Raw genomic sequence first — 15,323 nt, forward strand, 5'->3', positions numbered from 1 at the left:
TGTATATTTGCGTGTGTGGACGTATGTATATACATGTGTATGGGGGGGGGGGTTGGGCCATTTCTTTCGTCTGTTTCCTTGCGCTACCTCGCAAACGCGGGAGACAGCGACAAAGTATAATAAATATAAAAATGGAAATCATCTCAAATTTTGGCTAAAATTCAATTACTCAAAATCCAACCAATCTAGGAAGTCCCCTATAACTGACTTGCACATCCTTGATTTCCACATGGATGCTATATCTCTGCTGTTCTGCTTCTGCAATACCTTGTTCGTCCCCTATAAACTTTCATCATTCTCTAAGATCCTTGTTTGCTTTCCTTTCATTCTTGGTTGCTTTCCTTTCATTCTTATGTAAATATTCATCTTTCTTCTGTTCCCTCTCTATCATACATTCTCTGCCCCCAAAACCTCACTATCTCTGAAATACTAGGATTCTTCTAAAATTCTTAATTAACTGGGCTCACATGAGAGAGAGAGAGAGAGAGAGAGAGAGAGAGAGAGAGAGAGAGAGAGAGAGAGAGAGAGAGAGAGAGAGAGAGAGTATACTCGCTTTGTTATGGTCTCAGTCTGCCTCAAGCTATTGTGCAGTCAGGTTGTATACAGAGAATTGTGATTTTATCAAATAATTTTACAATCCTTAAAATTCAAAATGGCATCAAGTGGCAGAGGAGTTAAAAGAAAGTATGTGAACTGTATGTTGTTTAAAAAATGGCCCACAGGTTACATCGATTTAATGGACTTTCAGCATTAACGGACACCCCCTACCCCGATTAGTCCATTAAATTGAAGGTTTACTTTACATCTAATTCTTCTCACCTCATAATATGGAGCAAACTGCTTTTCATGGTTATGACGAATGGCACGCGGCAATTTCCACGTTCCATCATCATAGTAAAGCCCAGTCTTCACTGGCTTATTGCTAGACTTAGCTTCATTTGCTTCAAGGTGGGAAGGTTTCGAAGAATGATGTTTTGAAGCAGCGTTAAATAGATTTGGAGATGTATTACTTGTATTTAGTAAAAGAGGATGATTAGGTCTAGGTAAATTATTTGGCCTTTGTGAATTGTTTGGTCTAAGAGCTTGGGCACCTCGCCATGCACTGGGTCTAAGAGGCCGCTGTCCTGGAAGACCTCGATCTGAACTTGCACAAGGCACTGTTGGTACCCATGCAGATGGACCCCTTGGCTGCCTTGCAGGCTGAAAAAGAATTCATTAATCATGAAGACATGACAATCATATAAAATATGTACATCTTGCTTTCACAGGAATATGACATTATCCTTTGTTTTGGTCCCAAGTAAAATCCAGCTGTAATGATGTAAAATACAAATAACTACAGAAATTGGTAAAGATAGATGAACTCCACTTCAAGTTCCTAGGACTTAAAAGTGTTCCAATTACAAACCTTTATAAATTATAGATGCCAATCTTTACAATGATCCCACAATGAAGTCTAAACATTATTAAATCTAAATGTGATTTTTTCAAAAACCAATGTAGTTTTTGAACGTTATGTTGTGCGGAGGAGGGTGGATGCGTTGGAAATGAAATGTTTGAGGACAATATGTGGTGTGAGGTGGTTTGATCGAGAAAGTAATGAAAGGGTAAGAAAGATGTGTGGTAATAAAAAGAATGTGGTTGAGAGAGTAGAAGAGGGTGTATTGAAATGGTTTGGTCACATGGAGAGTGAGGAAAGATTCACAAAGAGGATATATGTGTCAGAGGTGGAGGGAACAAGGAGAAGTGGGAGACCAAATTGGAGGTGGAAGGATGGAGTGAAAAAGATTTTGAGCGATCGGGGCCTGAAAGGCATGCAAGGAATACAATGAATTGGAACGATGTGTTATACTGGGGTGGACGTGCTGTCAATGGATTGAACCAGGGCATGTGAAGCTTCTGGGATAAACCATAGAAAGTTTTGTGGGGCCTGGATGTGGAAAAGGAGCTGTGGTTTCGGTGCTTTACACATGACAGTTAGAGACCGAGTGTGAACGAATGTGGCCTTTGTTGTCTTTTCCTTGCACTGACTCATGCACACGTGGGGGGAAGGGGGGTGTCGTTTCATGTGTGGCACGGTGGCGATGGGAATGGATGAAGGCAGAAAGTGTGGATGTGTACACATGTATATATGTATATGTCTGTGTATGTATATGTATGCATATGCTGAAATGTATAGGTACGTACATGTGTGTGTGTGTGTGAGTGTGTGTGGGCACTTGTGTATACACATTCACTGAGAACCAGTCACTTTCCTCTCTTCCTACACGTACACATGCCTTACATCCTCGATAAAAACTTTTCACTGCTTCTAACAACTTGCCTCCCACACCATATATTCTTAATACCTTCCACAGAGCATCTCTATCAACTCTATCATATCCCTTCTCCAGATGCATAAATGCTCCATACAAATCCATTTGCTTTTCTAAGTATTTCTCACATACATTCTTCAAAGCAAACACCTAATCCACACATCCTCTACCAAATCTGAAACCACACTACTCTTTCCCCATCTGATGCTCTGTATATGCCTTCACCCTCTCAATCAATACCCTCCCATATAATTTACCAGGAATACTCAACAAACTTGTACCTCTGTAATTTGAGCACTCACTTTTATCCCCTTTGCCTTTGTACAATGGCACTATGCAAGCATTCCTCCAGTCCTCAGGCACCTCACCAAGAGTCATACATACATTAAGTAACCTTACCAACCAATCATCAATACAGTCACCCCCTTTTTTAATAAATTCCACTGCAATATCATCCAAACCCTCTGCCTTGCCGGCTTTCATCTTCCGCAAAGCTTTTACTACCTCTTCTCTGTTTACCAAATCATTCTCCCTAACCCTCTCACTTTGCACACCACCTCGACCAAAACACCCAATATGTCTGAGCATTATCTCATGGAGGCAAAGGTGAAGATATGCAGAGGTTTTCAGAAAAGAAGAGAGAATGTTGGGGTGAAGAGAGTGGTGAGGGTAAGTGAGCTTGGAAAGGAGACTTGTGTGAGGAAGTACTAGGAAAGATTGACTGCAGAATGGCAAAAGGTGAGAGCAAAGGATGTAAGGGGAGTGGGGGAGGAATGGGATGTATTTAGGGAAGCAGTGATGCTCTGTATATGCCTTCACCCTCTCAATCAATACCCTCCCATATAATTTACCAGGAATACTCAACAAACTTGTACCTCTGTAATTTGAGCACTCACTTTTATCCCCTTTGCCTTTGTACAATGGCACTATGCAAGCATTCCTCCAGTCCTCAGGCACCTCACCAAGAGTCATACATACATTAAGTAACCTTACCAACCAATCATCAATACAGTCACCCCCTTTTTTAATAAATTCCACTGCAATATCATCCAAACCCTCTGCCTTGCTGGCTTTCATCTTCCGCAAAGCTTTTACTACCTCTTCTCTGTTTACCAAATCATTCTCCCTAACCCTCTCACTTTGCACACCACCTCGACCAAAACACCCAATATGTCTGAGCATTATCTCATGGAGGCAAAGGTGAAGATATGTAGAGGTTTTCAGAAAAGAAGAGAGAATGTTGGGGTGAAGAGAGTGGTGAGGGTAAGTGAGCTTGGAAAGGAGACTTGTGTGAGGAAGTACTAGGAAAGATTGACTGCAGAATGGCAAAAGGTGAGAGCAAAGGATGTAAGGGGAGTGGGGGAGGAATGGGATGTATTTAGGGAAGCAGTGATGGCTTGTGCAAAAGATGCTTGTGGAATGAGAAAGATGGGAGGTGGGCATATTAGAAAGGGTAGTGAGTGGTGGCATGAAGAAGTGAGACGAGAGAGGCATTTGGATGATTTTTGCAGGGAAGTAGTGCAAATGACTGGGAGATGTATAAAAGAAAGAGGCAGGAGGTCAAGAGAAAGGTGCAAGAGGTGAAACAGAGGGCAAATGAGAGTTGGGGTGAAAGAGTATCACTAAATTTTAGGGAGATTAAAAAGATGTTTTGGAAGGAGGTAAATAACATAAGACGAGAACAAATGGGAACATCGGTGAAGGGGGCCAATGGAGAAGTAATAACAAGTAGTGGTGAAGTGAGAAGGAGATGGACTGAGTATTTTGAAGGTTTGTTGAATGTGTTTGATGATAAAGTGGCAGACATAGGGTGTTTTGGTCGAGGTGGTGTGCGAAGTGAGAGGATAAGTGAGAATGGTTTGGTAAACAGAGAAGAGGTAGTGAAAACTTTGCGGAAGATGAAAGCTGGCTTTGGATTGGTATTGCAGTGGAATTTATTAAAAAGGGGGTGACTGTGTTGTTGACTGGTTGGTAAGGATATTCACTGTATGTATGGTTCATGGTGAGGTGCCTCAGGATTGGCAGAATGCATGCATAGTGCTATTGTACAAAGGCAAAGGGGATAAAGGTGAGCGTACAAATTACAGAAGTATAAGTTTGTTGAGTATTCCTGGGAAATCATATGGAAGGGTACTGATTGAGAGGGTAAAGGCATGTACAGAGCATTAGATTGGGGAAGAGCAGTGAGGTTTCAAAAGTGGTAGAGGATATGTGGATCAAGTGTTTGCTTTGAAGAATGTATGCGAGAAATACTTAGAAAAACAGACGGATTTCTATGTAGCATTTAAGGATCTGGGAAAGGCAGAAAAACAGATGGATTTCTGTGAAGTATTTATGGATCTTGAGAAGGCATATGATAGGGTTGATAGAGATGCTTTGTGGGAGGTATTAAGAGTATATGGTGTGGAAAGTAAGTTGCTAGAGGCAGTGAAAAGTTTTTACACAGGATGTAAGGCATGTGTATAAAAAAGAAGAGAGGAAAGTGACTGGTTCCCAGTGAATGTCAGTCTGTGGCAGGGGTGTGTGATGTCTCCATGGTTGTTAAATTTGTTTATGGATGGGGTTGTTAGGGGGTGAATGCAAGAGTTTTGGAGAGAGGGGTAAGTATGCAGTCTGTTGTGGATGAGAGGGCTTGGGAAGTGAGTCAGTTGTTGTTTGCTAATGATACAGCGCTGGTGGCTGATTTGGGTGAGAAACTGCAGAAGTTGGTAACTGAGTTTGGCAAAGTGCGTGAAAGAAGAAAGCTAAGAGTAAATGTCAACAAGAGCAAGGTCATTAGGTTCAGTAGAGTTGAAGGACAAGTTAATTGGGAGGTGAGTTTGAATGGAGAAAAACTGGGGGAAGTGAAGTGTTTTAGATATCTGAGAGTGGATTTAGCAGCGGATGGAACTACTGAAGCAGAAGTTAGTCACAGGGTGGGGGAAGGGGCAAAGGTTCTGGGAGTGTTGAAGAATGCGTGGAAGGTGAGAACGTTATCTCGGAGAGCAAAAATGGGTATGTTTGAAGGCAGAGTGGTTCCAAAAATGTTATATTGTTGTGAGGCATGGGCTATAGATAGGGTTGTGCAGAGGGGGGTGGATGTGTTGGAAATGAAATGTTTGAGGACAATATGTGGTGTGAGGTGGTTTGATGGAGTAAGTAATGAAAGGGTAAGAGAGATGTGTGGTAATACAAGGAGTGTGGTTGAAAGAGCACAAGAGGGTGTTGAAATGGTTTGGTCACAAGGAGTGAGTGAGTGAGGAAACATTGACAAAGAGGACACTATCTATCTCTGCTTTTTTCTCATCTTGGTTACATCCACACACATTTAGACACAGGGGTGTGTAATGTCTCCATGGTTGTTTAATTTGTTTATGGATGGGGTTGTTAGGGAGATAAATGTAAGAGTTTTGGAAAGAGGGGCAAGTATGCAGTTTGTTGTGGATGAGAGAGCTTGGGAAGTGAGTCATTTGTTGTTTGCTGATGATACAGAGCTGGTGGCTGATTCGTGTGAGAAACTGCAGAAGTTGGTAACTGAGTTTGGTAAAGTGTGTGAAAGAAGAAAGCTGTGAGTAAATGTGAATAAGAGCAAGGTTATTAGGTACAGTAGTGTTGAGGGCCAAGTCAATTGGGAGGTAAGTTTGAATGGAGAAAAACTGGAGGAAGTGAAGTGTTTTAGATATCTGGGAGTGGATTTGGCAATGGATGGAATCATGGAAGCGGAAGTGAATCATAGGGTGGGGGAGGGGGCGAAAGTTCTGGGAGCGTTGAAGAATGTATGGAAGTCGAGAACATTATCTTGGAAAGCACAAATGGGTATGTTTGAAGGAATAGTGGTTCCAACAATGTTACCTCCCAATTTACTTGACCCTCAACCCTACTGTACCTAATAACCTTACTCTTACTCACATTTACTCTTAACTTTCTTCTTTCACACACTTTACCAAACTCAGTCACCAGTTTCTGCAGTTTCTCACATGAATCAGCCACCAGCGCTGTATCATCAGCGAACAACAACTGACTCACTTCCCAAGCTCTCTCATCCACAACAGACTTCATACTTGCCCCTCTTTCCAAAACACTTGCATTCACCTCCCTAACAACCCCATCCATAAACAAATTAAACAACCATGAAGACATCACACATCCCTGCCGCAAACTACATTCACTGAGAACCAATCACTTTCCTCTCTTCCTACACGTACACATGCCTTACATCCTCTATAAAAACTTTTCACTGCTTCTAACAACTTGCCTCCCACACCATATATTCTTAATACCTTCCACAGAGCATCTCTATCAACTCTATCATATGCCTTCTCCAGATCCATAAATGCTACATACAAATCCATTTGCTTTTCTAAGTATTTCTCACATACATTCTTCAAAGCAAACACCTGATCCACACATCCTCTACCGCTTCTGAAACCACACTGCTCTTCCCCAATCTGATGCTCTGTACATGCCTTCACTCTCTCAATCAATACCCTCCCATATAATTTACCAGGATTACTCAACAAACTTATACCTCTGTAATTTGAGCACTCACTCTTATCCCCTTTGCATGCTTCCGCCAATCCTCAGGCACCTCACCATGAGTCATACATACATTAAATAACCTTACCAACCAGTCAATAATACAGTCACCCCCTTTTTTAATAAATTCCACTTCAATACCATCCAAACCTGCTGCCTTGCCGGCTTTCATCTTCCGCAAATCTTTTACTACCTCTTCTCTGTTTACCAAATCGTTTTCCCTAACCCTCTCACTTTGCACATCACCTTGACCAAAACACCCTATATCTGCCACTCTATCATCAAACACATTCAACAAACCTTCAAAATATTCACTCGATCTCCTTCTCACATCACTACTACTTGTTATCACCTCCCCATGTGCGCCCTTCACTGAAGTTCCCATTTGCTCCCTTGTCTTACGCACTTTATTTACCTCCTTCCAGAACATCTTTTTATTCTCCCGAAAATTTAATGATACTCTCTCACCCCAACTCTCATTTGCCCTCTTTTTCACCTCTTGCACCTTTCTCTTGATATATATATATATATATATATATATATATATATATTATTATCCCTGGGGATAGGGGAGAAAGAATACTTCCCACGTATTCCCTGCGTGTCGTAGAAGGCAACTAAAAGGGAAGGGAGCGGGGGGCTGGAAATCCTCCCCTCTCGTTTTTTTTTAATTTTCCAAAAGAAGGGACAGAGAAGGGGGCCAGGTGAGGATATTCCCTCAAAGGTCCAGTCCTCTGTTCTTAACGCTACCTCACTGGTGCGGGAGATGGCGAATAGTATGAAAAAAAAAAAAAAAAAATATATTTTTATTTTTTTTATTATACTTTGTCGCTGTCTCCCGCGTTTGCGAGGTAGCGCAAGGAAACAGACGAAAGAAATGGCCCAACCCCCCCATACACATGTATATACATACGTCCACACACGCAAATATACATACCTACACAACTTTCCATGGTTTACCCCAGACGCTTCACATGCCTTGATTCAATCCACTGACAGCACGTCAACCCCGGTATACCACATCGCTCCAATTCACTCTATTCCTTGCCCTCCTTTCACCCTCCTGCATGTTCAGGCCCCGATCACACAAAATCTTTTTCACTCCATCTTTCCACCTCCAATTTGGTCTCCCTCTTCTCCTCGTTCCCTCCACCTCCGACACATATATCCTCTTGGTCAATCTTTCCTCACTCATTCTTTCCATGTGCCCAAACCACTTCAAAACACCCTCTTCTGCTCTCTCAACCATGCTCTTTTTATTTCCACACATCTCTCTTACCCTTACATTACTCACTCGATCAAACCACCTCACACCACACATTGCCCTCAAACATCTCATTTCCAGCACATCCATCCTCCTGCGCACAACTCTATCCATAGCCCACACCTCGCAACCATACAACATTGTTGGAACCACTATTCCTTCAAACATATCCATTTTTCAACCCCGGTATACCACATCGATCCAATTCACTCTATTCCTTGCCCTCCTTTCACCCTCCTGCATGTTCAGGCCCCGATCACACAAAATCTTTTTCACTCCATTTTTCCACCTCCAATTTGGTCTCCAACTTCTCCTCGTTCCCTCCACCTCCGACACATATATCCTCTTGGTCAATCTTTCCTCACTCATTCTCTCCATGTGCCCAAACCATTTCAAAACACCCTCTTCTGCTCTCTCAACCACGCTCTTTTTATTTCCACACATCTCTCTTACCCTTATGTTACTTACTCGATCAAACCACCTCACACCACACATTGTCCTCAAACATCTCATTTCCAGCACATCCACCCTCCTGCGCACAACTCTATCCATAGCCCACGCCTCGCAACCATACAACATTGTTGGAACCACTATTCCTTCAAACATACCCATTTTTGCTTTCCGAGATAATGTTCTCGACTTCCACACATTCTTCAAGGCCCCCAGAATTTTCGCCCCCTTCCCCCACCCTATGATCCACTTCCGCTTCCATGGTTCCATCCGCTGCCAGATCCACTCCCAGATATCTAAAACACTTCACTTCCTCCAGTTTTTCTCCATTCAAACTCACCTCCCAATTGACTTGACCCTCAACCCTACTGTACCTAATAACCTTGCTCTTATTCACATTTACTCTTAACTTTCTTCTTCCACACACTTTACCAAACTCAGTCACCAGCTTCTGCAGTTTCTCACATGAATCAGCCACCAGCGCTGTATCATCAGCGAACAACAACTGACTCACTTCCCAAGCTCTCTCATCCCCAACAGACTTCATACTTGCCCCTCTTTCCAAAACTCTTGCATTTACCACCCTAACAACCCCATCCATAAACAAATTAAACAACCATGGAGACATCACACACCCCTGCCGCAAACCTACATTCACTGAGAACCAATCACTTTCCTCTCTTCCTACACATACACATGCCTTACATCCTCGATAAAAACTTTTCACTGCTTCTAACAACTTTCCTCCCACACCATATATTCTTAATACCTTCCACAGAGCATCTCTATCAACTCTATCATATGCCTTCTCCAGATCCATAAATGCTACATACAAATCCATTTGCTTTTCTAAGTATTTCTCACATACATTCTTCAAAGCAAACATCTGATCCACACATCCTCTACCACTTCTGAAACCACACTGCTCTTCCCCAATCTGATGCTCTGTACATGCCTTCACCCTCTCAATCAATACCCTCTCATATAATTTACCAGGAATACTCAACAAACTTATATCTCTGTAATTTGAGCACTCACTCTTATCCCCTTTGCCTTTGTACAATGGCACTATGCACGCATTCCGCCAATCCTCAGGCACCTCACCATGAGTCATACATACATTAAATAACCTTACCAACCAGTCAACAATAAAGTCACCCCCTTTTTTAATAAATTCCACTGCAATACCATCCAAACCTGCTGCCTTGCCGGCTTTCATCTTCCGCAAAGCTTTCACTACCTCTTCTCTGTTTACCAAATCATTTTCCCTAACCCTCTCACTTTGCACACCACCTCGACCAAAACACCCTATATCTGCCACTCTATCATCAAACACATTTAACAAACCTTCAAAATACTCACTCCATCTCCTTCTCACATCACCACTACTTGTTATCACCTCCCCATTTGCGCCCTTCACTGAAGTTCCCATTTGCTCCCTTGTCTTACGCACCCTATTTACCTCCTTCCAGAACATCTTTTTATTCTCCCTAAAATTTAATGATACTCTCTCACCCCAACTCTCATTTGCCCTTTTTTTCACCTCTTGCACCTTTCTCTTGACCTCCTGTCTCTTTCTTTTATACATCTCCCACTCAATTGCATTTTTTCCCAGCAAAAACTGTCCAAATGCCTCTCTCTTCTCTTTCACTAATACTCTTACTTCTTCATCCCACCACTCACTACCCTTTCTAATCAACCCACCTCCCACTCTTCTCATGCCACAAGCATCTTTTGCGCAATCCATCACTGATTCCCTAAATACATCCCATTCCTCCCCCACTCCCCTTACTTCCATTGTTCTCACCTTTTTCCATTCTGTACTCAGTCTCTCCTGGTACTTCCTCACACAGGTCTCCTTCCCAAGCTCACTTACTCTCACCACACTCTTCACCCCAACATTCACTCTTCTTTTCTGAAAACCCATACAAATCTTCACCTTAGCCTCCACAAGATAATGATCAGACATCCCTCCAGTTGCACCTCTCAGCACATTAACATCCAAAAGTCTCTCTTTCGCACGCCTGTCAATTAACATGTAATCCAATAACGCTCTCTGGCCATCTCTCCTACTTACATAAGTATACTTATGTATATCTCGCTTTTTAAACCAGGTATTCCCAAACATCAGTCCTTTTTCAGCACATAAATCTACAAGCTCTTCACCATTTCCATTTACAACACTGAACACCCCATGTATACCAATTATTCCCTCAACTGCCACATTACTCACCTTTGCATTCAAATCACCCATCACTATAACCCGGTCTCGTGCATCAAAACCACTAACACACTCATTCAGCTGCTCCCAAAACACTTGCCTCTCATGATCTTTCTTCTCATGCCCAGGTGCATATGCACCAATAATCACCCACCTCTCTCCATCAACTTTCAGTTTTACCCATATTAATCGAGAATTTACTTTCTTACATTCTATCACATACTCCCACAACTCCTGTTTCAGGAGTATTGCTACTCCTTCCCTTGCTCTTGTCCTCTCACTAACCCCTGACTTTACTCCCCAGACATTCCCAAACCACTCTTCCCCTTTACCCTTGAGCTTCGTTTCACTCAGAGCCAAAACATCCAGGTTCCTTTCCTCAAACATACTACCTATCTCTCCTTTTTTCACATCTTGGTTACATCCACACACATTTAGGCACCCCACTCTGAGCCTTCAAGGAGGATGAGCACTCCCCGCGTGATTCCTTCTTCTGTTTCCCATTTTAGAAAGTTAATACAAGGAGGGGAGGATTTCTGGCCCCCCGCTCCCGTCCCCTCTAGTCGCTTTCTACGACACGCGAGGAATACGTGGGAAGTATTCTTTCACCCCTATCCCCAGGGATAATATACATATACATATACATATACACATACACACACATACATACGCACATATACACACACACACACATACATATATATACATATGAAAAATGTATATATATATATATATATATATATATATATATATATATATAATATATATATATATTTATTATTTTTATTATACTTTGTCGCTGTCTCCCGCGTTTGCGAGGTAGCGCAAGGAAACAGACGAAAGAAATGGCCCAACCCCCCCCCCCCATACACATGTATATACATACGTCCACACACGCAAATATACATACCTACACAGCTTTCCATGGTTTACCCCAGACGCTTCACATGCCTTGATTCAATCCACTGACAGCACGTCAACCCCGGTATACCACATCGATCCAATTCACTCTATTCCTTGCCCTCCTTTCACCCTCCTGCATGTTCAGGCCCCGATCACACAAAATCTTTTTCACTCCATCTTTCCACCTCAATTTGGTCTCCCTCTTCTCCTCGTTCCCTCCACCTCCGACAAATATATCCTCTTGGTCAATCTTTCTCACTCATTCTCTCCATGTGCCCAAACCATTTCAAAACACCCTCTTCTGCTCTCTCAACCACGCTCTTTTTATTTCCACACATCTCTCTTACCCTTACGTTACTTACTCGATCAAACCACCTCACACCACACATTTTCCTCAAACATCTCATTTCCAGCACATCCATCCTCCTGCGCACAACTCTATCCATAGCCCACGCCTCGCAACCATACAACATTGTTGGAACCACTATTCCTTCAAACATACCCATTTTTGCTTTCCGAGATAATGTTCTCGACTTCCACACATTCTTCAAGGCTCCCAGAATTTTCGCCCCCTCCCCCACCCTATGATCCACTTCCGCTTCCATGGTTCCATCCGCTGCCAGATCCACTCCCAGATATCTAAAACACTTCACTTCCTCCAGTTTTTCTCCATTCAAACTCACCTCCCAATTGACTTGACCCTCAACCCTACTGTACCTAATAACCTTGCTCTTATTCACATTTACTCTTAACTTTCTTCTTTCACACACTTTACCAAACTCAGTCACCAGTTTCTGCAGTTTCTCACATGAATCAGCCACCAGCGCTGTATCATCAGCGAACAACAACTGACTCACTTCCAAGCTCTCTCATCCCCAACAGACTTCATACTTGCCCCTCTTTCCAAAACTCTTGCATTTACCACCCTAACAACCCCATCCATAAACAAATTAAACAACCATGGAGACATCACACACCCCTGCCGCAAACCTACATTCACTGAGAACCAATCACTTCCTCTCTTCCTACACGTACACATGCCTTACATCCTCTATAAAAACTTTTCACTGCTTCTAAACTAACAACTTGCCTCCCACACCATATATTCTTAATACCTTCCACAGAGCATCTCTATCAACTCTATCATATGCCTTCTCCAGATCCATAAATGCTACATACAAATCCATTTGCTTTTCTAAGTATTTCTCACATACATTCTTCAAAGCAAACACCTGATCCACACATCCTCTACCACTTCTGAAACCACACTGCTCTTCCCCCTTTTCCCAATCTGATGCTCTGTACATGCCTTCACCCTCTCAATCAATACCCTCCCATATAATTTACCAGGATTACTCAACAAACTTATACTCTGTAATTTGAGCACTCACTCTTATCCCCTTTGCATGCTTCCGCCAATCCTCAGGCACCTCACCATGAGTCATACATACATTAAATAACCTTACCAACCAGTCAATAATACAGTCACCCCCTTTTTTAATAAATTCCACTGCAATACCATCCAAACCTGCTGCCTTGCCGGCTTTCATCTTCCGCAAATCTTTTACTACCTCTTCTCTGTTTTCCAAAACATTTTCCCCAACCCTCTCACTTTGCACACCCCCTCGACCAAAACACCCTATATCGCCACTCTATCCTCAAAAACATTAACAAACCTTCAAAAAACTCATCATCTCCTTCCACATCACCCTCTTGTTATCAAACCTCCCCATTTCGCCCCTTTACTGAAGTTCCCTTTGCTCCCCTTTTTCTTACCACCCATTTTCCTCCTTTCCCGAACTCTTTTTACCCCCTAAATTAAGATCTCCTCACCCCAACTCCATTTGCCCTTTTTTTCCCTTTGCACCCTTTTTCTTGACCTCCTTCTCTTTTTTTTTATAATCTCCCACTCAAATTGCATTTTTTCCCGCAAAAAAACGTCCAAATGCCTCTCTTTCTCTTTTATAATACTCTTACTTTTCACCACCCCTCACTACCCTTTCTAAAACCCACCTCCCACTCTTCCATGCCACAAATCTTTTGCGCAATCCCTCACTGATTCCCCAAATACATCCCCTTCCCCCCCACTCCCCCTTCTTCCATTTTTCTCACCTTTTTCCATTTTTGTCCAGCTCTCCTTACTTCCCAACAGGTCTCCTTCCCAACTCATTTCTCTCACCACCTCTTCACCCCAACATTCACTCTTTTTTTCTGAAAACCCATAAAAAATCTTCCCCTTACCTCCACAAGATAATGATCAAAACATCCCCCATTTGAAACCCTCAGCACATTTAACACCCAAAAAGGGTCTCTCTTTGGGAAACCCGTAAATTTAAAACAGGTAACCAATAACCTCTCGGGCCATCTCCCTACTTACATAAGTATACTTTTTAATCTGGGTTTTTTAAACCAGGTTTTTCCCCCAAACTCCCCCTTTTTTTCGGGCACTTTAAACTCCCCAACTCTTCACCCATTTCCTTTTCCCAACACTGAAAAACCCCATGATACCAATTTTCCCCTCAACTGCCACATTACTCACCTTTGCATTCAAACACCCCTCACTAAAAACCCGGTTTTCGTGCATCAAAACCACCCCCCAAAAACACTATTCTTTTTTGCCCCCCAAAACACTTCCCCTCTCAGGGATTTTTCTTTCATGCCCGGGTGCATATGCACCAATAATCACCCACCTCTCCCCACCAATTTTCCCCTTTTTCCCTATTAAACGAAAATTTACTTTCTTAAATCTATCACTTATTTCCCACAAACTCCTTTTCCAGGAGTATTGGCTCCTTTTCCCCTTCTCTTTTTCCTCTCACAAACCCCCTAAATTTACTCCCAAAAACATTCCCAAACCACTTTTTCCCCTTTACCCTTGAGTTTCTTTTCACTCAGACCAAAAATCCGGGTTTTCCTTTTCCTCAAACATACTACCTTTCTCTCCTTTTTTACTTTTTCTTGGTTCATCCCCCCCACTTTTGGGCCCACCCCCCGACCCTTTTCAAGGAGGATGAGCACCCCCCCCAGCGTGTTTCCTTTTTCGTTTCCCTTTTTAGAAAGTTAATACAAGGGGGGGAGGATTTCTGGCCCCCCGTTTCCCCGGTCCCCCCCCAAGTCCCTTTCTACAACACGCGAGGAATTACGGGGGAAGATTCTTTCACCCCATCCCCGGGATAAAATACATATACATATCCCAACCATACACACACATACATACGCACATATACACCCCAACACACATACATAAAATATACATATAAAAAATTGTATATTTTATATATAAAATATAATTTTATATATATAATATATAATATATTTTTTTATTTTTTAATTATACTTTGTCGCTGTCTCCCGTTTTTGCGAGGTAGCGAAAGGGAAACAGACAAAAAAATGGCCCAACCCCCCCCCCCCATACCCCTTTATATACTTACGTCCACACACGCAAATATACATCCCAACACAGTTTTCCCCAGGTTTACCCCAGACGCTTCACATCCCCCTTGTTCAATCCACTAACAGAAAGGGTCAACCCCGGTATACCACATCACCCCAAAATTCACTCTTTCCTTGCCCTCCTTTCACCCTCCTGCATGTTCGGGGCCCCATCACACTGTGTCCGGTAAAGAGGGGAAAGTGATTGGGTTCTAGTGAATGT

General features: G+C 42.6%; 1 protein-coding gene across 7 annotated transcripts in view; it reads right to left on the reverse strand.

Annotated features, from left to right (window-relative positions):
- LOC139749847 (tudor domain-containing protein 7-like) overlaps nucleotides 1-15,323 on the reverse strand; it is a 406,719-nt gene that overhangs the window by 345,138 nt on the left and 46,258 nt on the right. For all 7 annotated transcript variants that reach the window (XM_071664170.1, XM_071664167.1, XM_071664165.1 and 4 more), the window contains one exon: nucleotides 820-1,200. In XM_071664170.1, coding sequence (XP_071520271.1) covers nucleotides 820-1,200 — 381 coding nt within the window. The remainder of the gene's footprint in view (nucleotides 1-819; nucleotides 1,201-15,323) is intronic.

This window comes from Panulirus ornatus, chromosome 8 (assembly GCF_036320965.1).
Source record: "Panulirus ornatus isolate Po-2019 chromosome 8, ASM3632096v1, whole genome shotgun sequence".
Lineage (NCBI taxonomy): Eukaryota > Metazoa > Arthropoda > Malacostraca > Decapoda > Palinuridae > Panulirus > Panulirus ornatus.